We start from the raw sequence: 25,238 nt of genomic DNA on the forward strand, positions 1-25,238 counted from the left end.
CCTAAAGAGCTCATCAAGAGAGGCATAGCAAATCGCCTATCGGAAAAAAAATAGTCATCAAGTCATCAAAAAGGTAGCTTGATAAAGTGGTGGATCAGCTGATATAAAATGCAGCAGCTAGAGTGCTTACTAGAATCAATAAGTATGATCATATCAGCACATTAGGCTAACTTTTGTTCCCCAACACTACTCCCTTACAGAAAAAGTATATCAAGTCATGCACATAGTCATCATCTTTACAATTTCATTAAGCATATGACAAAAAAAGCTTGTTAAAACAAACCTGTGACTCCATTTCTTCTTTTTTGAGCTTAATTAGAGACATGCCAGAGAAGTCCATGGTGTCTTCATGTGCAAGAGAAGAAAAAAAACAAGTGAATAAATCATTGTCATAGAATCACTATACATTTTTTATTGAAGAGAAGCAGGTGGAACCATGACCCAGAAGCCACTGTAACATCACACTTACCCTTATCCTCGATCTGTTCCAGCCCGGTCTTGGTGGACGCCACCACGTTAGCAGCCATCTCATTAACATGACGCGAGGCCTGCTGAAGAACGCCGAGCTTCTTACTGCCGCGGTCAGCTTTCACCTGTAGATGAAAAGGAAAAGATGTGAGGCAGTGCCTCAAAACATTCAGATAATAATAAAATGATTAAAAAAAAAAAAACAATTGACAGAACAGAGATAAAACGAAGCAAATTTTACAAAATATGAAATACAATAGTTTGTGCAGGGCTCCAGACTGCAACAAAACGGTCAAGACAACACAGTACAGACAATTATGGACCCTTTTTACATTTCTGGGTTTGAAATGCAGGACAAACTTCTTTTGAGGCATATTGGAGACCACAGAAAATAATTATAATAAATATTGTGTTCCCATTTGCAAAACAGCAAAATGAAAAAAATGCACTATTGCGTTTCCATGACTATGCACAAGAGGAAAAAATGAGAGATGGATTTTACAATTTAGTCTCTCCCTCTGCAACAGCACCCTATCGCAGCAGTGTTTACTTTTTGTGTGTAATTTAATGCCAGGGTAATATAATGCAAAAGCATAATGTAATAAATGTGCATTAGAGCTGCACAATTCTGGTTAAATTAAGAAACACGGACCCACTTTATAATTAAGTGGCCTTAACTACTATGTACTTACATTTAAATTAATCATTTGATACAATGTACTTATTGTGTACATACATGTTTTTACATTGTACTTATATTTTAAAAACACCTGCATGTAATTACATCTGTAATTTCTGTAATAACATTTATAATTACACTGTTGACCCATGCCTTAACCCTTACCCCTACCCTTAAACCTACCCATACCACCAAACCAGTCCCTAACCTTACCCATATCCACCTCAATAGCTGCAAATGTGTTTTGCAATTCAATATGAACCTAATAAGTACTTGTACTTATTTTTTTATGTAAGTACATAGTAGTTAAGGCCACTTAATATAAAAAGGGACCAGAATCACTTTTTAAGTTAAAAAAAATAATGTGATTAATGTATTAATAGACACATTTGAATGCATTAGATAATTACTACGCAGTTAATGCAGCGTTCATTTTTTTCTGATTGCTTTCGATTCTTTGCCCTATATATTTATATATGACATTACGATATAAAAGTGTAACCTTGGAGGCTGCAACAAGCTGTGCAGTGCTAGCAGCGATCTCGTGAGAGCAGACGATCAACTCCTCATACTTCCCAGTTTGCAACACCACTTTATCAGCAGAATCACTGTTGGAAAGGGAAAGCACACATTCATTCATCAAAAAAAAAAAAAAAAAAAGATCATACATTGTATCATAGCTCTTGAACTTGTAGCAAAAATATTAGGGCTGTCAAACGATTAATCACGATTAATCGCATACAAAAAAGTTTGAGTTTGCCTAAAATACGTGGGTGTACTGTGTGTAATTATTATGTATATATAAATACAAACACGATCATGTATATATTTGAGAAATTTGTGTGTATTTCTATATACATATTAATTACACACAGTACTCACACATATATTAGGCAAACTCAAACTTTTATTTTGGATGCGATTAATCGCGATTAATCATTTGACAGCCCTAAAAAATACATACACCATCTGTGTTGCACCCCATCCCACAGCTTTGGAGGCAGAAATAAGACCCTCCGTCCAGCGAGAGTTACGAGCATAAAACTCTTTCACTGAAGCTGCGCCCTAGAAAGAGAAATACCAGCAATGCATGTTGAGGTTTCACTCGGGTAACACACACACACACGCACATAAACATACACACAATAATCACATGTATATCAATTCAAATAAAACCAAATATTTTTCTTTAGAAATTACACATGCACAAAATGCATGATATCAGAAACAGACTTAATATTTTAAGGTTTTAAAACTTAGATGGAGTTCTATTTGATAATACAGACTAAAACTAACTTAGGGCCGTATGATTTCCGCGATGCAGAAAACGCGGACGGAATCGCGGAATCCAGTCATAAAAACGGAATTTACTATATAACGCGGAATGTCACGGAATTTGTCAAATTTTTGATGAACGAATTAAAAGCAGGTCAGGTCAAGTAAATTAAATCGCGATATAGACTAGTGACTGTGAATATTAAACCGCAAAAAGACTATTTAAACATGAATCCTGCATGCCTGTGTGCCTTTGAAATGAATAATGAGTTTCATTTACACCGCCTCACACACAATCGCGCAGGCGCACGCACGCACGCTGAAGCACATGCGACGCTCGCGGTGTTTTCATCCTCTGTGAACTATATGAACGCACAAATTCATCTCCAGAGCTGCTCTGAAAGTCACTTCATCAGCATTTAACCACTTCGTTTGAGAAAACTACCATCATAAACACAGAGAAACTCAAAGCTCTAGGCAAACCCTGACAGCAACATAGTGTCGGCCCAGATCCGGCCCACATCTGATCCGTGTGTAATCCACATGTACCAGATGTGGGCCAGATCTGGGCCACACTATGTTGCTGTCTGGGAAACCGTCAAAATAAATGTTCGATTTAACTTTACAGAAACATATTACTGTTGTACAGTAGAATTTAGATAAATTAATTTAATAATAAATTATTAAAATATATTTTTAAACAATAATCTCAGTGTTTCTTCCATGTTTTAATTTTAACAGTAAAGCTCTGTTGTGCAGCACATTGTTTGACAAAAAAAATTTAATTTCATGATTAAAAGATAAATTAAATGGTATGCATTCATTTGATTGCCAGAAAAATTTAAATACACAACAGAACTTCTGAAGAAAAAAAAAAAAATCATAAAAATATATTTTTTAATTAATTGATATTGTTGTTATTAAGAATTCAATTAATCAGACATGCTTTTTGATTATTAAAATGGAATTAAACCATTAAAATGGAATCTGGAAAACAGAATTTGGTAAAAAATAAAATTTGAGGGGAAAGAATAAAACGTAGGGCCCTAAAAATTTTTACATTTTTTGTTAAACTTTTATTAAATTGTTGGTAAATTGGACAAGATTCATTATTTCAATAAATTAGACATGCTTTTTGATTACTAAAATTTAATTTAACCATTAAAAAGGAGTCAAAAAAAAAAAAAAAAACGTAATATGGGAAAAAATAAAACGGATTTCATAGGGCCCTACTAACTTAAAAGTGCAATTTAAATCACCAAGGACAACATAAGGATAAAACAATGGCAGCAAGGATAATAATAATAATCATTTTAACAACACTTTACCCTTCCACTCTCCACAATCTCCTTCTGCAGGTCTGTGGATGCCAACACCAGAAGACGAATTGCCTGCAGGATTTTAACATTCAAATAAATGATACACAGTAACTTTATTTGACAGTGTCCTTGTTATACATGTTACATGTACTTACTACAGTAATAACAGTAAAGTATGAATATTTACAAACACTAACCCTATAGTAAACACATGGTTAATTAATATTACTCAGTACTTATTTGTGTAATACACAGTAACAATGACACCTTAAAATAAAGTACACAACAGATAGAACAAGTTTGTTTTATTCAATGAATAAACATCACTAGCCATGTTTCCATTCAAAGTTGTGAATTTCACTTATGCGCAAAATTGGAATGTCGCATAAAACATTTATGCACAAAACGACAAGCATCGTTTTCATCCCATATGTTCAAGAGAACAAAATCATCAATTCCTGGGAAACGAACATTTGAGATGCTGTGCAGTGAAACTGATCCGCTGGTTAGTCCAGCTATCCAATCACATCCTCTGCTGAAGCAAAGTCATGTGAGTTTTTGTTGTGCATCGAGGGATTTATTCGGTAAATGTGTTTCCACCGTAGTTTATGTGGGTCTTCTTATCGGATAAAGAAAAATGATCTGCCTCAATTGAGAGCATTTTTAGAACTTATGCGCATTGGCATTCCAAAATGGAAGCTGGATGGAAACATATCTACTGATGTAAATAGAACACCAAATATTAAATTCAAGCATCTATGATTCCATATGTTCTTATCTTACCTTCATAAGGTCAGTGCAGTCATTTAGGATTCTTCAAGAAAAATATCAAGAGAGAAAATGCATATAAATGGATACATGCAAGCATTGTGTAAATTAAATGAGTTACTGTATCAACTGGTTACAGGCATAAAAATCACGGACCTTTCATTGACCTCCAGTTGGATTCCTGTTGCATCCTTCCTGGTCTTACTCATCATTTCCTATAGAGCCAAACAATTAAAATCAAGATCAAAATGATATACTATACTATACTAATACCCTCAATGCCTCAATAACAAAGCCTTAAAATTAATGTGAATATGAACTGAATATGCACCTCTGTGACCCAGTGTCAACACAAGTACTAACATAACACTTCACGAATCTATAAATCAATAACAGGGCTGTGAACATGTCTGTGGTTATTTTTACTCACATCTATTCTCCTAACAGCCTCCTCAATAGCAGCAGAGGTAGCAGCCATTTCTTTATCCACCATGTCGCCCAGCTCGTCCTTACCAACATCTAGTCCTTTTGGCCTCAGATCCTGAAAAAGGAAAAGAAAATAATGCAAGATATAGAGGTTGGAGTAAAAGAATGATTGAGACATTAATTGTATGAGCATGTAAATATGTACATAAAATACTGTGTACTAGATCTTAATATTTGTCATTTGTCAATATTTGTGTAAATGGTCACTGTTCATGTCAGAAACTTTTATACGTGCATCTCTTATACTGTATCCAGTGTAGACAGCATCAGTGATTATAATGGGTTCTATTAGCTTTTGACGCAGCGCAACGGGGCCTATGGTGCGATGATGTAAAACTATTCGTTGATGTCTTGCTCTGGAGGAAGTCATATGTAAATGTAATTGCCCGTCTGATGTAACAAATCCCACAATAGTCATTTTTGGAGCTTGATTAAATAAAAGCTTTGTTTATAATGAGAAGGATGTTTTAAGCTATGAAACTTACAGGATGTTTTAATGGTACAAAGACCTCTTATATGTCAAAAGATCAAGGCATGACCCCTTTAAGAAACTGCTGCCTATGCAGAGCATTCCATTTCAGTTAGAATTATGCCAAAAGTAGCTGTCTATTTAGACAGCAGACAGCAAAGCAGCGCACTTTTGAGTGTTGAGTGTTTGCTTCGCAACTTCTCACCTGTGCTATTCTAAGAATCTTCTGCACCGCAGCTTGAATCGAGGTAGGATCAGCCCCCTTTAGAGATGCTTTTGACTTAAGATTCCTAAGATACTGCAGGCTCTGGGTGGCACAACTCTTACAGTGCTCCGTCAAACCTATAAATAAACACACAGATACACATACGCTGACACAAATGTACACCTTAGGCAGTTCTACAAGAGGAAATCTCATGAAAATATGTCCAGGTTCACATTTTACCCCATTAGTATCAAAGAGTTTTTGGCTCATGGGGACCATTTTGAGTCTGACCTCTGTCATCTCCAGTCCAACTCTATTTCTTTCAAACCTACATTTAAAGGGATAGTTCACCTCAAAAAATGAAAATTGTGTCATCATTTACTCACCCTCAAGTTGTTCCAAACCTGTATGAATTTCTTTCTTCTGCTGAACACAAAAGAAGATATTTTGAAGAGTGTTGGTAACCAGTTGATGGGCTCCATTGACTTCCATAGTATTTTTTCTCTCTCTCCATACTATGGAAGTCAATGGGGCCCATCAACTCTTTGGTTACCAACATTCTTCCAAATATCTTCTTTTGTGTTCAGCAGACGAAAGAAACTCATAAAGGTTTGACTTGAGGGTGAGTAAATTATGACAAAATGTTCATTTTTGAGTGAACAATCCCTTTCCGGTAACACAGTTAAGAACAATGGGTTATAGGGCGTTCTCTTCAGTTGCCCCAAAGTTATGGAATTCTCTGCCTTCCGAGATTAGAAATGCAGCATCCCTAAAAATGTTTCAATCATCCCTTAAAACTCATTATTTTAGGGAAGCATTTGGGTGAAAAATTGATTCTTGTGGTTGTCGTGATGTATTTTATGTATTTTTAAAATTTATTATTATTTTTTTCCCCCTATTGTTTATAAATACCTTTTGTAATGTTTTTATTACGTTTATTTTATGTATCTTAATTTTACTTATGTAAAGCGCTTTGAGAAATGACTTAAAAGCGCTATACAAAATAAAGTTATTATTATTATTAAGTCTACATTACTTACAATAAATAAAATAAGGCAAAAAGGTCAACTACCTTACAATATGATACACATCATGACATCTGGAATGATTCAATACATCTCAATGCCTTACAATAACATAATAAATCCATAATGACAGCAAATGCAAGGGAAATTATATGAATGACGGTATAAACAAATTAAAAAATTGAGACAATAACCTGAAACCTTGATATTAATTATATGATACCTTGATTTATGACTGCATCAGCAAGCCCTAATAAAATAATATTAATTTAAATAAAATATTATTTTCATGTTAAAATAAATGAGATTACATAATTATTGCAATGCAGTAATGAGTTTCGAGGATATGCTTAATTGTCATGAAATAACGTAATGCTCATCTTAATGTTAAAAATAGGCATAATTTTCTCTAATATATTAATTATGAATAATATTAATTGTATTATTTAATATATAATATAATATAATATAATATAATATAATATAATATAAATTTCTTTTGATTTTGGAGCAAAATGTCACCTGAACATGTTTTTGACAGTAAACCTGACATTAAACAAAACCATAATCCATGCTAACACAGCTGTGGGTTTGTGCATATGTAAGTGTTTTCCACAAAGTGCAAGCTTTAGAAGTGTGTGCTCTTACGGTCAGCTTGGTCAGTCGGGGCCATGTGTGCCGTCGCACTTCCATTGGTTATTGTGTCAGCAGCAAGATGAGAAAACTTAGTAAGAGCCCTAACCAGACCCCCAGCATCTGAACCAAAAACAGTAAACAGGAAATGACATACAAGCATCAATGTGTATATGTTTGCATATTCTTCAAACAAAATGGAGAGGGAGTGAGAGACAGAACGTACCCCTCATACTCTTCACATACTCAGAGTGGCCCGTCTGCACCTTATCAATGGAGCCGAGCGTGGCCTCTGCTCGGCTAATGAGGTAATCTAGAGAGAGACAATTTGAGGGTGTTTTACTAAAATCATGCAGATCATAAAAATGTAAATAATTGTTTTGATAAAGTTGTATTGGGATGAGTGGCAGTACCTGGGGAGCTGGAGCAGCTGATGTGCAGAGGGTCGTCTAGTGTAGCGACAGCGTCCTGAATGATGTTCTCAGCCTCAGTGACTGTCGCCTGCAGCAGCGTGAACTGCTCATCCAACAACTTCTGCTGCAGCTGCTCCTCATGACTCAACTACAAACATATTTCACAAAAGTTACCTTAGCACCGTGCTGCTATACGTGTATAAAGCTACAGTGACCCCAATTTTCAGGAATTTTAATATTGGATTTTCATTCAAATTGTTACATTTAATACCGCCAAACAAATGTGGAGGAAATATCACATTCACGTAGTGGCGTTGGCTGCAACAGCACATGTATCCGTGCCGAACCAAAGGAATACAGGGCTATGAATGATTATATTTCTTGCTTATAACTTCCAAATAGTTTGACCAAAAATCATGAGATTGGTCTCGATAGATTCCGTGCAGCATACTGTACCAAACTGATCAATACATAATTTTCCCCATGTCAACCATTTTGAGTGCTGGCCATTTTGAATTTTGCAGTAAAATACTGTTATTTACAAAAGCACTGACGTATTTTTATGAAACTTGGAATGTGTAACTTGGTGACGTTAAAGAACTGTTGGGTCTGACGATTCAAAATTGGCATGCATAGTTCATGATCATAGTTCATGATGACAGTCGTGCATCTTGAGAAACATGTCCGTCATTCTGAGGCTGGGGCTGCATCCGAAATCATATACTTCCCAACTAAATAGTAGGCAAAAACAGTATGTGACAAAAGTAATATGTACGAATTCACAGTACCCATAAAAGAGTAGGCCAAAAGTTACCAAATGACCTACTATGTGTGCATACTATGGACACTTTACTATCCCATGAGGCCACGGGAGAGTATTTGTGAATGGCAGTGAAGCGACGCATCTGACGCTGGTAGGTCACATGATAATGGACTAAATTAAATTCAGGATTAAATTCATACTGCACACATTCATAATAATATTATATATAATGTTACATATGTATATGTGTGTATGCATGTGTGTGTATGTGTATGTGTATATATACACACACACACACACACACACACACACACACATACACATACACATACACATACACATATATATATATATATATATATATATATATATATATATATATATATATATATATATATATATATATATATATATATATATATATATACACACTTTTTTTTGTGGTTGTGAAGTAATTACAAAATAAGTACCTACTCGAGAGTATGCGATTTCAGACACAGCCTGTATGACTGCAACACTTTGGCGTATCTGGTATGTGTCATCAACGTCTTGAAGTTACTCAAAAAGTTTCAGGATAGCGCCACCTTGTGGTCAAATATGGCAATAGCTTTTGATTAATTTTGCCTATTGTCAGGGAAAAGGAAAAATGGTATTGGTGCACCCCTAATTGCTAGGCAGGTTATTTCTAGGCCAGGGCTGGGCAAACCCGGTCCTGGAGGGCCACTGTCCTGCAGAGTTTAGCTGCAACCCTGATAAAACTCACCTGTGTGTAATCCTGAAGACCTTGATTAGCTGGTTCAGGTGTGTTTGATTAGGGTTGGAGCAAAACTCTGCAGGGACAGCGGCCCTCCAGGACTGAGTTTGCCCAGCCCTGTTCTAGGCAGTTGATAAGATTATATATGGGTAATATTGTGGTGTTCTAGGATAGACAGTTACAGAAAGATTGTCAAATAAACAAAGAGAGACAGTCTTTCTCCTTTGTTTAATGATTGTGAGGAAATATTTTATTTATACTATAGAAAACAATTGTAGAAGTAGTTTGAATACTATAAAAGCCAGGTGTGTTTTGAAGGCCTCATGGCCTACATGACTGTGAGAGAAATCACATGGGAAAAAATGGGATTTAAACTGAAGTTGCTTGCAGTTGGCAGCTGCACTTATAGTAAGTTGCTTTTTGGTTACCCTTACAAAGAGTACAAGATTAATTAAAGCTGCAAGCAGCGATGAAAGGGCCCTCGCACCCGAGCTCACCGCCACCCGTTGGCCTCAGGAAAACAGCGAACAGTGGGCGACATGCATGTAAGCGAGTAAATACAGGAGAATTATGGCAAAATCATGTAAAAGTGCCACACTTCCTGCTGCCAACAGGTGGCGCTATAGCTAACTGAATATTGTCATATAGATGTCTTTAGGCCAGGACTCTTATCACACATGTGAAGTTTGGGGCAGATCAGACATAGTATGCCTGAGTTACAACAGCTTCCTCTTTCATAGTGAAACATCAGACTTTGTCAGGCCGCCACGGACACGCCCTTCAACGAAAACTCAAGATCTTTGATATTTATCATCGCTAAGATCTTAAGATTAGACTGACCATATATGATGTGCTTCTGGTTTAATCTCTATGAGGAGTTAATCACAGTGTAAAACATGTAATTTCCTGTTTCCCCCAGGTGGCGCTATGACTGTAACTGAATATTGTCATATAGATGTCTTCAGGTCAGGACTCTGATAAAACATGTGAAGTTTGGAGCAGATCAGACATTGTATGCCCGAGTTACAACAACTTCCTGTTTCATGGCGAAACATCGAACTTTGCCAGGCCGCCACGGACACGCCCTTCTGCGAAAACTCTAGATCTTCGCAATTTAACGTCACAAAGGCCTTTAGATTAGACTGACCAAATATGATGTTGATCTGATTAAAGCTCTAGGAGGAGTTTGTTAAAGTACAACATGTGGAAATGGCAAAAACTGCCAAAATTTTGTAGAGAAAATTCAAAATATCTCACTTCCTGTTGGGTTTACAAACTTTGCACCCAGGGCTTTTTTGTAGGTATTGGGCTGTTACATCTGTCTACCGAATTTCATAACTGTACGTGAAACGTAGCACGAAGGGCGCTTAATTGAAATTTTGTAGGTGGTGCTATCGAGCCATTTTGCCACACCTAATTCTGAAACCCATATCAGATGTAAATTTTCACCACTTCTGACGCGTGTGCAAAGTTTCATGAGTTTTTGAGAACGTTTAGGCCCTCTAAAATGCGATTCATTTTGGAGAAGAAGAAGAATTGGCTGAGCAATTACAATAGGGTCCTCACACCATCGGTGCTCGGGCCCTAATGAAGTAACTGTGGCGAAAGTGTTCAGGACTACTGGGGAGATTCCAACAAGAGAAAGGGAGAGATCAAATGAGATCATTGGTTAAATCTGTATAAAATTGTGAAATGTGAGTGAGATGGTCAGATGCCCTGCAGGCTTATTTTGATTTCTGGAACTCTGCCTCCTGAGCTTCATTTGCAAGAAAGAGAAGACTTTTCTCCATCACAATTGCTTTGTGTCTTTTTCAGTTTTGCAGTTGTAGAGTGGGTATTATCCTCTTCACCAAGATAGTCTAGATATGGCACAATGTAAGCAAAAGCCCACGCTAAAATGTATTTCACTTGTCTGGCTGTCACCAGACCAAGCTCAATTTAAAATTGAACATTGGTCTGGGGAGTCTGCTATGTATTTTCTACTGCACAAGAGGCGTGATCACATTTACATTTACATTTATTCATTTGGCAGATGCTTTTATCCAAAGCGACTTACAAGTGAGGAATACAACAAGCGAGTCGCCATGACGAGGCAAATAGACAAGAAGTGCTCATAATACAAGTTATAGGCAGTGCTCAGATCATCATAAGCTACAATAGAGAGGGATTAGAGGAAGTGAAAGGATAGGAAATTTTTTTTTTTTTTTTTTTTTTTTAAGACGAGGTTAAGTGCTCACGAAAGAGATGGGTTTTCAGCTGTCTTTTGAATATTGCCAGGGATGTTGCCAGCAATGGCATGAATATTGCCAGCAATGGCATCAATGAGCATTATTCATGCAATTGGATAGTCCTTCAACCAATCAGATCAACGATCCAGGTGATGTACTTTGCAGAGTGTCGTGAAAACTCCAGACAGGTAGCGTTGATCAGCGGTTTGCAGAAGCAGCAATGGCATCGAGCGATTAACGGTGACACGACTACAACAATGGGGTTTGAGCTGAGCGCCATTCTTTTGGCCACCTTTTACCAAAGCCGGTCGGTAGTAAGGCAAACACATCCATCTTTTTTATGAGTTGTTTCCAGGACAAGTCTCTGTTCCGTTTTCAAAGAAAACTGCGCTTCGGTGGCCGCCATGTTCAATGGAAACAAAAAGCTCGCCAATAGCGAGCAAGGTGGATAAGCCAGTCTGTGATTGGTTCCCGCAAAAGTGTAACAGCAGCAGTAGAAATGAATGTACGGGTTTCCAGGCCGAGTTGCCGGGCGAAATCAAATCGCCAGCAGATCAGGCTGGGTTTACCCAGTCTAGTATTTCACCCTTTCCGAACTAATCTCACAAGTAAGCAGTTAAAAATAAAACTCAGAATAAATTCTTTATTTTATTTTTTTTGGTTGGTCGATTTTTAATCATTAAAAAAAAAAAAAAGAGGATGCAACACTGTAAAGTTTTTCCCAACTCCAATAGATAGGTAGATAAACAGATGCAGTTGCTTTTTGTGGGGAGTTGCCAAGTGGTTTCAATGGTATTCTGGGTTGCTAAGGTGTTCTGAGTGGACGGTCACTAGCAGTTAATGTTGTGCTCTATACAATATAAACTTGAATTTGGCATAATATAGATCAATCCAAGTCTTCTTCATTAGAATAACCCATAACCCTACCTTTTCTTTGAGTTTGCTTTGTAGTTCTCCCAGCTCCTTGATGGTCCTGTCTCGCTCCTGCTGTAGAGTACACTCTTTCAGCTGAGCATCCTTCTTCAGGGAGGATAGCTCGGCCTCTTTCGTACTCATAGACTGCGTTAGCCTCTCCTTTTCTGCAAGAAGTGCAGCCATGGAGCTGTTCAGCTGTTCTCCTGTCTGAGGGAAACACAGCAAATAAAAAAATATTGAATTTTTAGAAAGAATTTACAGCATAAACAGTTTCTTTTTTTTGCTATGCCAATGTACTGGACAAAAAAACAACAACAAGAAAAACAAAAGTAATTCAATCTCATTCAACAAATGCTCTGAAACATCTCGGTTACTTATGTAACCCTGATTCTCTAGTAGTGACGAGATCCCTGATTCAGTAACTGATACTATGGGAACACCCTCCAGGTGTGACGATTGTCTGAAGCCTGTATAGAATAATGGCAGTTATAATGGCATTGACTGATGGTGCGAGCCTTGTCCTCTAAGCGCCAGTGACTTAAAAGGATGCGGCCACAACATCACTCCTCAGATTTTTAGGAAGAACACTGAATACAGTAACAAAGGAACACTATAACCCAGCGTCATACTACAGAGTGACTGCCGGATTATCAGACCATGGAAAAACATACGTACAGACTAATCGGACAAAATGGACTGATGACTGTTCAAGCAGATCAAATCTGGTAACCAGGACTGAAGTCAACTTTCAGACTATAAAATCTGATAAAAGTGTTACAATGTTACTCATGTAGACAGCAGAAACAAAGCAACCTCAACATACGTTTTCAGGCCTTTCCACTCTCTAACGTCTCTCCTAAAGCTCTTGTCTGATCGTAACCCTTCTTCTTCCAATAATATTCTTTTAACTTTTTCCACTTGTTATGAGTTAGCTGTAGTAATCCAAGGGAGAACACAAGAAGACGATGAGACTGACTTTTAATGAACACCAGGGAAAACAAAGCACTACACACCATAATAACATTAACATTAGACAAGGGAAACTCAGGGCTTTAATACACAAGGAGGCTATTCAAGAGAACAAGAGACAGGTGCATTCCATAATCAGTAACCATAGAAACAAACAAGGATTGGGAATACAGGCAAACACGAACAGAACAGAACCAAACCACAAAGTAACTACAGGGAGTGCAGAATTATTAGGCAAGTTGATTTTCTGATCATATTTTTTTCCCAAGCACATTTTACCAATTCCAATCCACATCAATCTTAATAACTACTATTAATATTGTTTTTAATCATTTATAAGTGATATATAATTGTTCATGAAGGCTGGAAATGAAAAATGCCTTATATTCAGGTGTGCAGAATTATTAGGCAAGTTTTCTTTTACAGGCAAAATGAGCCAAAAAAGAGATTTAACTCAGACTGAAAAGTCAAAAATTATTAAATACTCATGAGAAGGACGCAATACTAATGCAATACTAGAAATTGCAAAGTTAAAGCATGACCAAGGGACAGCAAAATGCTCATTGGGTCAGCGGGGTCAGACAAAAACAGGTGGAAAAGAAAAGACACGTTAACTGCAAAATAATTAAGAATTATGTGTGAAACCATCAGGAACCCTTTAGTCTCCAGCGCCACCATTTTCCAGAACTGCAACCTACCTGGAGTCTCCAGAAGTGCAAGGTGTCAGGATCTCAGAGACTTAGGTTAGCTAAAGAATCCTAAAAAATGACCCGCACTTGATAAGAATCACAAGCTGAAGTGTTATAAAATACATGAAGACTGGGTTTTTATAGGCCTTATAAACAGACAGCTTGAGAGTGACTCCTGAAGGACCAGCACCACATCCTCTTGTACCACTGTTTGAAGAATTTATCTTCCAGAATCTGGCAGTAAGTTTTGGAAGATCATTTTTAGTCCATCTCTGCAAGACAGACATTTCAGGATAAGAGATGGACTAAAAGTGAACTCAAACACCTTACTGCCAGATTCTGGATAAATTCTTCAAACAGTGGTACAAGAGGATGTGGTGCTGGTCCATCAGGAGTCATTCTCAAGCTGTCTGTCTATAAGCCCTATTAAAACCCAGTCTTCATGTATTTTATAACACTTCAGCTTGTGATTCTTATCAAGTGCAGGTCATTTTTTAGGATTCTTTAGCTAACCTAAGTCTCTGAGATCCTAACACCTTGCACTTCTGGAGACTCCAGGTAGGTTGCAGCTCTGGAAAATGGTGGCGGTGGAGACTAAAGGGTTCCTGATGGTTTCACACTTAATTCTTCACCTTAATTCTTAATTATTTTGCAGTTAACATGTGTCTTTTCTTTTCCACCTGTTTTTGTCTGACCCCGCTGACCCAATGAGCATTTTGCTGTCCCTTGGTCATGCTTTAACTTTGCAATTTCTAGTATTGCATTAGTATTGCGTCCTTCTCATGAGTATTTAATAATTTTTGACTTTTCAGTCTGAGTTAAATCTCTTTTTTGGCTCATTTTGCCTGTAAAAGAAAACTTGCCTAATAATTCTGCACACCTGAATATAAGGCATTTTTCATTTCCAGCCTTCATGAACAATTATATATCACTTATAAATGATTAAAAACAATATTAATAGTAGTTATTAAGATTGATGTGGATTGGAATTGGTAAAATGTGCTTGGGAAAAAAATATGATCAGAAAATCAACTTGCCTAATAATTCTGCACTCCCTGTAATATACTCACGACACCTTTTTGGTAATATCTCAGCCATCTCTCTTTCTACAATCTTTCTACAAATGTCCTGCTTTACAACCCCATCATAAGTGTATACACCTCTATTGCTGATTGAAATTAACACTGCTTGTAGCCAATGACGAATAATAAGATGAATGACGAAAACTACAGTATGATGAAAATCTACTGACATTTTAGTCAACTAATAAAAACATGACTAAAATGTTAAGGAGGGAAAATCTGATAAGAGATCCAGTCAGCGCTATGCATGTCCTTTGTGGTAGATGCACACTTTTGAATTGTAACATACTGATCAACCCGGCGGGACATAAGTTGGCATACACTTGCTGCATGTCTCATAAAACATTCAAAAATGTAAACGTCTGGGAGAAAGAAAAGAGCAGACATATGAATACATGTGAAAAAGTGTGACAACACAAAAGAGAACTATATTCGATACGGTTTTCTGTGCACACGCATCCGTGCACACAGAAAGCCGTTTCTCAGACAGCGTACGAGTACTGAAGCGAGCTCTCTTTTGCGTCTTTTTCGCACCTGAACGGTCAAATACACACAACGTTATGTCAAAATGTCAATTTTTGGAGAGTATTCACATAAACACAGTCTGTTATGTCTTAAGAAAATGTAAACAGTTGTATCAGATGTGCATCAGTGTACTGGATCCCAGCATTCGTTCTTAAAGTGATAGCAGCCTAATAAACCTGCTGCCATCTGTGCCCTTAATATTAATCAAACATCAAAAGACAGATAAAATCACTCTTTAATAGCTTTAGTAAAGATTAATTATATTTAAATTATACAAATAAATATGCATGCTTGAAGGAACAATGTTGTATGCAAGTTGTTATAAAGAATGCATATATCATTCATTGAAAAGAAGTTCATATGTTCTTCTTTAGGAGAAGAGGTTTTACTTTTTTTTTCTCTGTCGCATCAGTTAAATCCGTGTCTATATTGCATGTTCAAATTTTAATATCAATCATATTAGCGGGTTATTAGATGTTTTCTCCAGGAGTACATATAATGGGTTTGGAAATTTTAGAGAAATTCTTAATGAATGCATTACAATTTAACTAAACCATTAGATTTTAGTTGAATGAATCTACTGATTTAGTCAAATAAAATTGCATGATATTTAGTCAACTAAAACTAGACTAGAAAGTTCAGATGACTAAAATATGACTAAAACTAAATGTCATTTTAGTCATATGACTAAAACTAAATCAGCAACACCCTTGTTACTGCCAATAAAACAAACAACCAATAGATCAGATTTATGCCACTGGCATATATGGTCATCATAAATCCATAACACTCTAACAGGACAAAGTCCGAGTAGTCTCTTTTTCTCCCGCAATGGGTGAGGAAGAGAACGACTGCAACACCACAACCTGAGATCAAGAATAAAGTGGAAGCAACCTTAAGTAGGTAACCTAGCTTTGGTGGCAACAAAACCTTCACCAGACCGGGTGCAGAATACACACAGGATGAGCTCACAGATAAGGAGAGCTGAAAAATTGTAGCGTGTACTCTAATAACATTTACAGTAATCTGATGAATTGATACAGGGTTACAGAGTGAGAGAGAGAAAATTACAAACAGATGAAATACTGAATTCAACAAAACATCAATGGCACATAATAAATTTTAAACAGAATGCAAATATGACAAGTCTGCGTATACGTGTGAGTGAATGCTAACCTGTCCGTGATTATGGTTACATGTAGTGGAACGGAGCTAAAGAAATGTATCCTGAAAGTTATATTAATACTAGATACTATACCTTCTCAGAGGTCTGTAATGAACTCTTGACTTTTTGGATCTCTGCATTCTTCGCTTCAAGCTCCCTCCTCAGCCTGTCCATATCAAACCTTTGTTCTTCAAACTAAAGCAACAAGACGAAGCGTTACAATCAGTCCTTGGGGGGCTGTTACAGTTCAAGCGAAGGAAGACTTGTGTGCACACTTACCTTCATGTCTGATTCTTGTTTGACTCTATCTACCTCAAAGGCTAACTGTTGCTTAGTTCGTTCAATTTCCTCTTGAGTCTGTTGTGTGGCTGACAGCATCTTTACTGTATCCGCACTCTAAAAAGAGATAAAGGACACATTCACAACTGCATATCCTGTACACATGCACATATACAAATGTGCACGAATCCTATTTAATACAGGCGCATACCAGTTGATTTATTCGGATTTCCAGAAAACCGAATAATCAATTTATTTGAAACAAATGCAAACTAAGATAAGTAATATCTGTGTTATAGACACATATAAGTACACTGTATTCTTTGTCATACCTTTCGGAGGAGTTCAGCATGGTTGGCAACCAGTTCAGCATGCTTTTCCTTCAGTTTATTATAACGCTGCTCTGTTGCTTGGGATCTTTCTATATATGAGAAAGTCATCAGCATCAGTTGCCACAGTTTTGTTTAGGAATCTTTATGTGCCCACTTTCTTACTAACTCACTTTCTGCCTCAACAAAGTTCATCTGAATGCTCTCATGTTCAGTGTTGCGACGGCGAATGGCCTCTAGCTCCATGCGTAGTTGCTCATTCTCCACCAGGGTGCGCTGCTTCTGCATGCGCTGCTCCTCCAGTTCTGCCTCAAGACTGTTGATCTGCGACTTGAGCTGTGTGATATAGCGTTGAGCCTGAGCACAGGGCAAAGGTGGTATAGTAGGGCAAAAGAGATAGAAAAAAAAAAACCACAATGGTGAGATTATAGCACATATTCCAGTGCACAAAATTTGATGAATGTTCCAGTTACTTTTTCCAGTACACTGGCAGAGGATAGTGGCTTGCTCTCAAGCTTCAAAAAGGAACCAAAAGTCAAGTCAGTTTTAGGCTATTTGCACTAAGTGAAAATTGTATTTTCTTTGCACAAAAAGTAAATTGTTGTTAGATGCTATATTTAATTAACCCTCTGGAGTCTGAGGCTGATTTGGGGCTTGGAGAAGTTTTGACATGCCCTGACATTTGTGCTTTTTTCAGTTGTTCATAAACATATAAATGACAAAAGTGTCATTACACTGTATTCAGCACAAGCTAGGCTAACATAATATGTGAGGAACATGTATATACATGTTTGTATTTTTGAAGGAATAACGTTTATGCATGGTTATTGAAAAAACAAAAAACTTAAGTCACTGAAATGAGGCCAAAAAAAGTATATTAAATCTGTGTTCACAAGACTTCTGGGTATTGGCGGTTGTAGACTAGAGTTTTTGCTTCAGAATTATGTAAAAATTATGCTGCCTACTCCTTCATATAAAACAATATATTGATTTAGTTTTTCTAAGACACTTTTTGTCAAGAAACACAGTATGCGTGGAGGCGTGAATCACCATGAATAATGGGTGATTCTCACCTGAGAAGACAAAAGAATCACATAATAATGACCTGAAATTACTTGCATATTAATGAGGCCTTTCAGTCAGGTAGGCTGTGAAAAAAACCCTCTGTAATAATGTCTCAGCTCATCATAAACAGCAATACTGTGAAATATTATTACAATTTAAAATAATGGTATTCTATTATATTCATGCAAGTACATGCAGATACTATTTGTACTTCAGTGTAACGAGGCAGTCGTGGCCTAATGGTTAGAGATTCAGACTGGTAACCAATAGCGTATCTCAATACCGGCAGCAAGGCAACTCATCCCCAAACGCTCCCTGGGCGCCACAGCAAAATGGCTGCCCACTGCTCCGGGTGTGTGTCCACGGTTTGCAGAGTGTGTGTGTGTTCACTACTCACTACTCCTAATGTGTGTGCACTTGGATGGGTTAAATACAGAGGACAAATTCTGAGTATGGGTTACCATACTTGGCCTTCACATGTCACTTCCACATTCCACATTTATTGGGATCTTACTCGTCCATAAAGCACTCCCCTACACCTAACCCTACCAGTTAAACACTTTTTCCCACAATTAAATACCTGTTTTAAAATATTTTTATTTTTATTCAAAATAAACTGCCTCTCTGAGTTAATATGCAATGAGAAAACGGAGAAGAATGAATTTAAATAAACGAGGATTCGAACTCGGTTTGATCGCGTCAAAAGCTAAAGCAGCCTTGCCTTACTCTCCATGTAACTGCTCCTGTTATCAGATTATGTTTGGCTCATTCAGACAATGGTGGGTGGAGTTAATGTAAATAGCCACTGCCAACATGGAAGGCTATTTGCACTTGGTGTAAATAGACACTGCATTATAATGAATGAAAGGTTTAGTTCACCGAAAAATGAAATTTCTGGAATTTTGTTCCACACCTGTAAGACCTTCGTTCATCTTTGTAACACAAATTAAGATGTTTTGATCTTGGCCAGCAGCCATATCGCCCTGTAGCCCAAGACTGGTTGCCCTGGATGGGAGACCTTCTGGGAAAACCAGGTAGCTGCTGGAAGAGGTGTTAGTGAGGCCAGCAGGGGTGCTCACCCTGTGGTCTGTGTGGGTCCTAACGCCACAGTATAGTGACGGGGACACTGTACTGTAACAAGCACCGTCCTTCGGATGAGACGTTAAACTGAGGTCCTGACTCTCTGTGGTCATTAAAAATCCCATGGCACTTCTCATAAAGAGTAGGGGTGTAACCCCGGTGTCCTGGCCAAATTCCCTCCATAGGCCCTTACCAATCACGGCCTCGTAATAATCCCCATCCATTTAAATTGGCTCTTTCACTCTCTCTCTCCACCTACAGCTGGTGTGTGGTGAGCGCACTGGCGCCGTTGTACTGTGGCTGCCGTCGCATCATCCAAGTGGATGCTGCACACTGCTGGTGGATGAGGAGAGACCCCTGATATGATTGTAAAGTGCTTTGGGTGTACAGTAGTACATAGGAAAGCGCTATATAAATGCCTCATTTCATTTCATTTCATTTCATTTTCATTTTCATGAAATCCAAGAAGAAGTTTTTTATCTTCCACTGAAAGCAACGAAATTACCACATTCAATGTCCAGAAAAGTAGTAAAAACATCGTTAAAATAGTCAACGTGGCTACAGTGGTTCAACCTCAATGTTATGAAGCGACGAGAATACTTTTTGTGCTCAAAAACAAAACAGAAATAACGACTTTATTCAGCAAAGACAAATTTGTCTCTCCCGGTCTCTCATCTGCTAAGCTATATTCGTTGCAGCTTCCAGGTTCTACGTCCGAATGGCGGCTCAGTATTGGCCGATGCCTCTTCACATGAGCAGCACAAGGCATGCCGAGCAGCTGGCCAATATTGAGCGTAAACATATGGAAACACAGCACTGTGCCAACTGCGTAACTGACTGACAGGGAAGAGGAAAAATTGTTGAATAAAGTCATTATTTCTGTTTTGCTTTTGCGCACAAAAGTATTCTTGTTGCTTTATAACATTAAGGTTGAACCACTGTAGTCACGTGGACTATTTTAACAATGTCTTTACTACTTCTCTGGACATTGAATGTGGTTATTTTATTGCTTTCAATGGAGGATAAAAAAAACTTCTTGGATTTCATCAAACATATCTTAATTTATGTTCAGAAGATGAACGAAGGTCTTGAACAGGTATGGAACAACATGAGGGTGAGGAATTAATGACAGAGATTTCATTTTTGGGTGAACTAACCCCATAATATCTTCATGGCTTATTGTTGCATTTAGTAGACTGGAGCTGGGCAAAAATATATTTGACATTTTCCAATGATATAAACAATCAAGCAGTTGAGATTTGCAATATAGTATAAACTGTAGATTGGACTGATTCATTTGTTATGTGGTGATATTGAGGATTATGAAACCAGAATTGCCTATCTGCAATTCTTTTCATATTATTTTTGGATTACTCTTTGCCTGACCCCTGCCTGTTTATTAATATTATGGTTTGGTCTATTGTATGGCCTATCTTTTGTTTTGATTTTGAGTCTTTGTCTTGCCCCATTAAACCGATTTGTACATGGATCCTACAGTGATATGTCTCCTCTGTTTCACACCTAACACAAGGTACAAAAATAGAGCCCTCAAGTTTTCTGAATAACATTAGCATTATTTCACAATTCATTATAATTTATCTAAATAAAATATATTCAAAATTTGAAGGAGATTTGAACTGCACCAAAGGGGCCATTTATACATAGAACCGTACTGGTTTGAAAATTATGATATCGAGGCAAGTCTAGGTGCGCGTCAGTGTTCTCAGATGTTAGTCTGGAGTCTTGTTTCATCTCAAAGACTGTATTCCAATTTCAAAGGTTTAAATACTTGAAGATAATATGGACCGTGTCTCACCTCTCCTTTGATCTTCTCAAGCTCAGCTTGCAGCAATTCAATGTCTCGTTTCAGTTGTTCGATTTGGAGATCTCTGTGTTACAGAAAAAGTATAGAGTACAGTACAGGTACATATTGTAGACATACAGAATGTCTTTAAAATAAACGTTCCACAACTATCACAAAATGTCTCTTTCACAATTCCCCATAAAAAAATAATTATTTATGGCCTGATTATCAAGAATAACCTACCTATCATCAAATCCATTATTAGGTGGTCCAAAGGCCTGGTCAAATATATCACTCTTAAAAAACAAAACAAAACAGGACACATTTAAGAATTTGAATAAATAGGAGCCAAGAAATTCAAGAAAGGATCATGCTACATTTTCTATAAAGCACCCAACTTTGACGTTACACAAAAAACATCTATGTGCCAACACAGTTAAAGAGCTTTACAACTCTTGCAACTGTTTTTTACTCAACAACCTATCTATATCATCATGGCTCATTGGTTTCCACTTGCAGGTACCTGTGGCTGAGATGCCATGCTAGTCTGCGCTTCGCTAACGTCTATCAGAGGCTCGGGTTCATCCTCTTCCGGCTCCTCGAGCTCCTCTTCATCTGGGATGACAACCATGGGTTTAACATGCTCTGCCAGAGCAGAGGCCCGAAGAAAGTTGGGTGGAGTCTTAAATAAAAAAGCGTTTTGAAAATACATAATCAGAATCATAATGCTGACACGGAATAAGGATGTATTTGTAAGCGTGATACATGTGTGTTAACGGATTTCAAAGATAGTTTCCTTACATCAGGCAGTCTAGGTATTTGGATGAGCCTCTTGAAGTACAGCATGTCTCGTGCTTTATTGAGGAATGTTTTGAGGCTGAAAAATATAATCATCATCATAATGATAATTAATAATCATATAAACTGTACATAAGAAAAGAAAATCCATCTCCATGTGGGCCTTTAAAAATCCTTCAGGCAATATGTAAACATATTATGTAAATATACATCACTCTATCAATGAAAATGTGTTACAAGTACATACAGTCTTTTTCATAATTTGTTGGGTTGATTTGGTTTAAACAGCTGATCACAAAATAAATAAATAAAAAAATAAAATTAATACAAATTTAGTGATCATTTTCTTATTCCACCCACCTTTGCCCACCACTGTCTGAATGAGCCAGGAAAAATTACAAAAGAAACCCATTCATTAACAAAAGCAGTGATGTGGACAGCAAGGATAGCGGATCCACCTATTTCATTCAAATTTGTTCCAAAAAATGACTATAAAACTTGATCATAAATGTCGTTGTCCATACAACTTGTGCACTACATATTTATGTAGTTCTGTATATTCTGAAGCCATTCTTTGTATGAAAAATGTAAATCATTATTCACTGATAATCTTCTGTGCAAAAAGATCAGACTCTCCTTGTATATTCTGATCCATATGGAAATGATTTTATCACTTTTTAGAAAACACTGACGATAACGAGAGTTTATAAACAATTAAAGAGGCTATTAATGTATCTGTACCTAGAGGTGTAAGGTGTTTTTTGTGTATGTATGTGTATATATGTATGCATGTATCTATGTACAGTCAAATCAAAATGTATTCAGACACCTTGAACATTTCATTCATTAATATAGTTTATTCACTATAGTTTAAAAAACAAAATGGTAATAAAATATAACAAGATCTCAAAGTTAAACTGTGTCAGAAAAAATTAATCTTAATTATGTCAGATAATACTTAAAGGTGCCATCGAATTGAAAATTGAATTTACCTCTGCATAGTTGAATAACAAGAGTTCAGTACATGGAAATGACATACAGTGAGTCTCAAACACCATTGTTTCCTCCTTCTTATATAAATCTCATTTGTTTAAAAGACCGCCGAAGAACAGGCAAATCTCAACATAACACCGACTGTTACGTAACAGTTGGGGTGTACGTCCCCAATATTTGCATATGCCAGCCCATGATCGAGGCATTACACAAGGGCAGCCAGTATTAACGTCTGGATCTGTGCACAGCTGAATCATCAGACTAGGTAAGCAAGCAAGAACAATAGCGAAAAATGGCAGATGGAGCAATAATAACTGACATGATCCATGATAACATGATATTTTTAGTAATATTTGTAAATTGTCTTTCTAAATGTTTCGTTAGCATGCTGCTAATGTACTGTTAAATGTGGTTAAAGTTACCATCGTTTCTTACTGTATTCACGGAGACAAGACTGTCGTTATTTTCATTTTTTTAAACACTTGCAGTCTGTATAATTCATAAACACAACTTCATTCTTTATACTTTAGCCGTTAGCCACGGAGCACTATCAAACTCATTCACAATCAAATGTAAACATCCAAATAAATACCATACTTACGCGATTAGACATGCTGCATGACGAACACTTTGTAAAGATCCATTTTGAGGGTTATATTAGCTGTGTGAACTTTGTTTATGCAATGATAGAGTCGAGAGCTCGGGAGGAGGCAGAGAGCGCGAGCAATTAAAGGGGCCGCAGCCTGAATCGGCGCATTTCTAATTATGCCTCAAAATAGGCAGTTAAAAAAATTTATTAAAAAAAATCTATGGGGTATTTTGAGCTGAAACTTCACAGACACATTCAGGGGACACCTTAGACTTATATTACATCTTGTAAAAAAAATGTTCGATGGCACCTTTAAGCAAAACATGGTCAGGTCAATATGTGATCTATTTTACTGGTAGTCCACTGTATGAAGAATTTTTGGGTATAATATGTCTCAGTTTACTTTATTTTGCTATCCTCACTTACATAAATGAACTATAGTGTCCTGCACCCACTAGTAAAAATATATTAAAAATGTCTTAATTTTTGGTTTGACTGTAAATTAATATGTATGTGTGTTTTGTTTATTGATTGATTGATTGATTTGTTCTTATTGTTGCATGGGCATGAAAAAGAGAGCTAAGGTGGATGTCAAGATTTACTGTGAATAACATCACAAATACCTGGCTGTTTCTTACAGAAAGCTATCATATGACTTCAGAATACTTGGGAGTATAGCACTTTATACATTTTAGACACTTTTATGGTGATTTTGCACCCTTTTGCAGTTTGAAAGCTTTTGTCCTCATTCATTGTAATTGCACAGAAAAGAATGACAAACCTTCAGAATTTCTTCTTTTGTGTTTCACAGAAGGAGGAAAGTCATACAGGTTTAAAACAACAGGAAGGTGAGTAAACGATCACAGAAATTACATTTTTTGGGTGAATTTGATATGACTGCTGTTTAAATCAACCATGATTTTAGCCACATGTAACATTTTCTTTCCCATTTCCTGAAAACACTTTTCCCAGTGATTAAAGACATGGAAATATGCCCCCTCGCTGCTATGTTAAAGGTGCTCTAAGTGATCCTGGGTGGAGTAACTTCCTGTTGACGTTCGAAGTGTTGTCAAACAAAACAGAGGCTAGCTAGACCATCCCTCCTCCTCCTCCTCCTCCCCCTCCCCTCCGTGCTTCCTGAAACAGTCATGAACGCGCATTTAAAATCATTCTTGTCGGTTATTGGCTGGAGCGTGTTTATTATGATTCATGGTCCAGGCTGCACCAGTTTGTTTTTATTGCCGTTTTCGGAGCTTGTGGTGACTACGGAGACCGCGTTTTTTTACAGTGTGTTCAGGGGACAGGCAGCTAGCGGATAGTGAGGAGATGTTTGCTGTATGTGACAAAAAATGTTTTGGCCTAAAAACACGTGACATCGCTTAGAGCACCTTTAATATAAAATGTTGTACACTTAAAAACCCAAGCATTTTTGGTGAATCATATGGTGAATATAGAATGCTACAGACAAAAT

The 25,238-nt window shown here is 37.1% G+C and overlaps 1 protein-coding gene across 1 annotated transcript in view; it reads right to left on the reverse strand.

The window, feature by feature from the left end:
* Positions 1 to 25,238, reverse strand: part of hip1rb (huntingtin interacting protein 1 related b) — a 60,399-nt gene that overhangs the window by 7,054 nt on the left and 28,107 nt on the right. The window contains exons 10-30 of the mRNA XM_048189666.1: positions 22,189 to 22,264; positions 21,911 to 22,069; positions 21,631 to 21,683; positions 21,400 to 21,472; positions 17,612 to 17,795; positions 17,442 to 17,530; positions 17,110 to 17,226; positions 16,924 to 17,025; positions 12,413 to 12,607; positions 7,741 to 7,888; positions 7,554 to 7,640; positions 7,343 to 7,450; positions 5,670 to 5,806; positions 4,940 to 5,050; positions 4,666 to 4,724; positions 4,525 to 4,555; positions 3,751 to 3,813; positions 2,112 to 2,212; positions 1,650 to 1,755; positions 470 to 593; positions 284 to 345 (exon numbers count right to left, since the gene is read on the reverse strand). Of these exons, the coding sequence (XP_048045623.1) occupies positions 284 to 345; positions 470 to 593; positions 1,650 to 1,755; positions 2,112 to 2,212; positions 3,751 to 3,813; positions 4,525 to 4,555; positions 4,666 to 4,724; positions 4,940 to 5,050; positions 5,670 to 5,806; positions 7,343 to 7,450; positions 7,554 to 7,640; positions 7,741 to 7,888; positions 12,413 to 12,607; positions 16,924 to 17,025; positions 17,110 to 17,226; positions 17,442 to 17,530; positions 17,612 to 17,795; positions 21,400 to 21,472; positions 21,631 to 21,683; positions 21,911 to 22,069; positions 22,189 to 22,264 (2,185 nt within the window). The remainder of the gene's footprint in view (positions 1 to 283; positions 346 to 469; positions 594 to 1,649; positions 1,756 to 2,111; positions 2,213 to 3,750; positions 3,814 to 4,524; positions 4,556 to 4,665; positions 4,725 to 4,939; positions 5,051 to 5,669; positions 5,807 to 7,342; positions 7,451 to 7,553; positions 7,641 to 7,740; positions 7,889 to 12,412; positions 12,608 to 16,923; positions 17,026 to 17,109; positions 17,227 to 17,441; positions 17,531 to 17,611; positions 17,796 to 21,399; positions 21,473 to 21,630; positions 21,684 to 21,910; positions 22,070 to 22,188; positions 22,265 to 25,238) is intronic.

Source organism: Megalobrama amblycephala, linkage group LG4 (assembly GCF_018812025.1).
Source record: "Megalobrama amblycephala isolate DHTTF-2021 linkage group LG4, ASM1881202v1, whole genome shotgun sequence".
NCBI classification, from domain to species: domain Eukaryota; kingdom Metazoa; phylum Chordata; class Actinopteri; order Cypriniformes; family Xenocyprididae; genus Megalobrama; species Megalobrama amblycephala.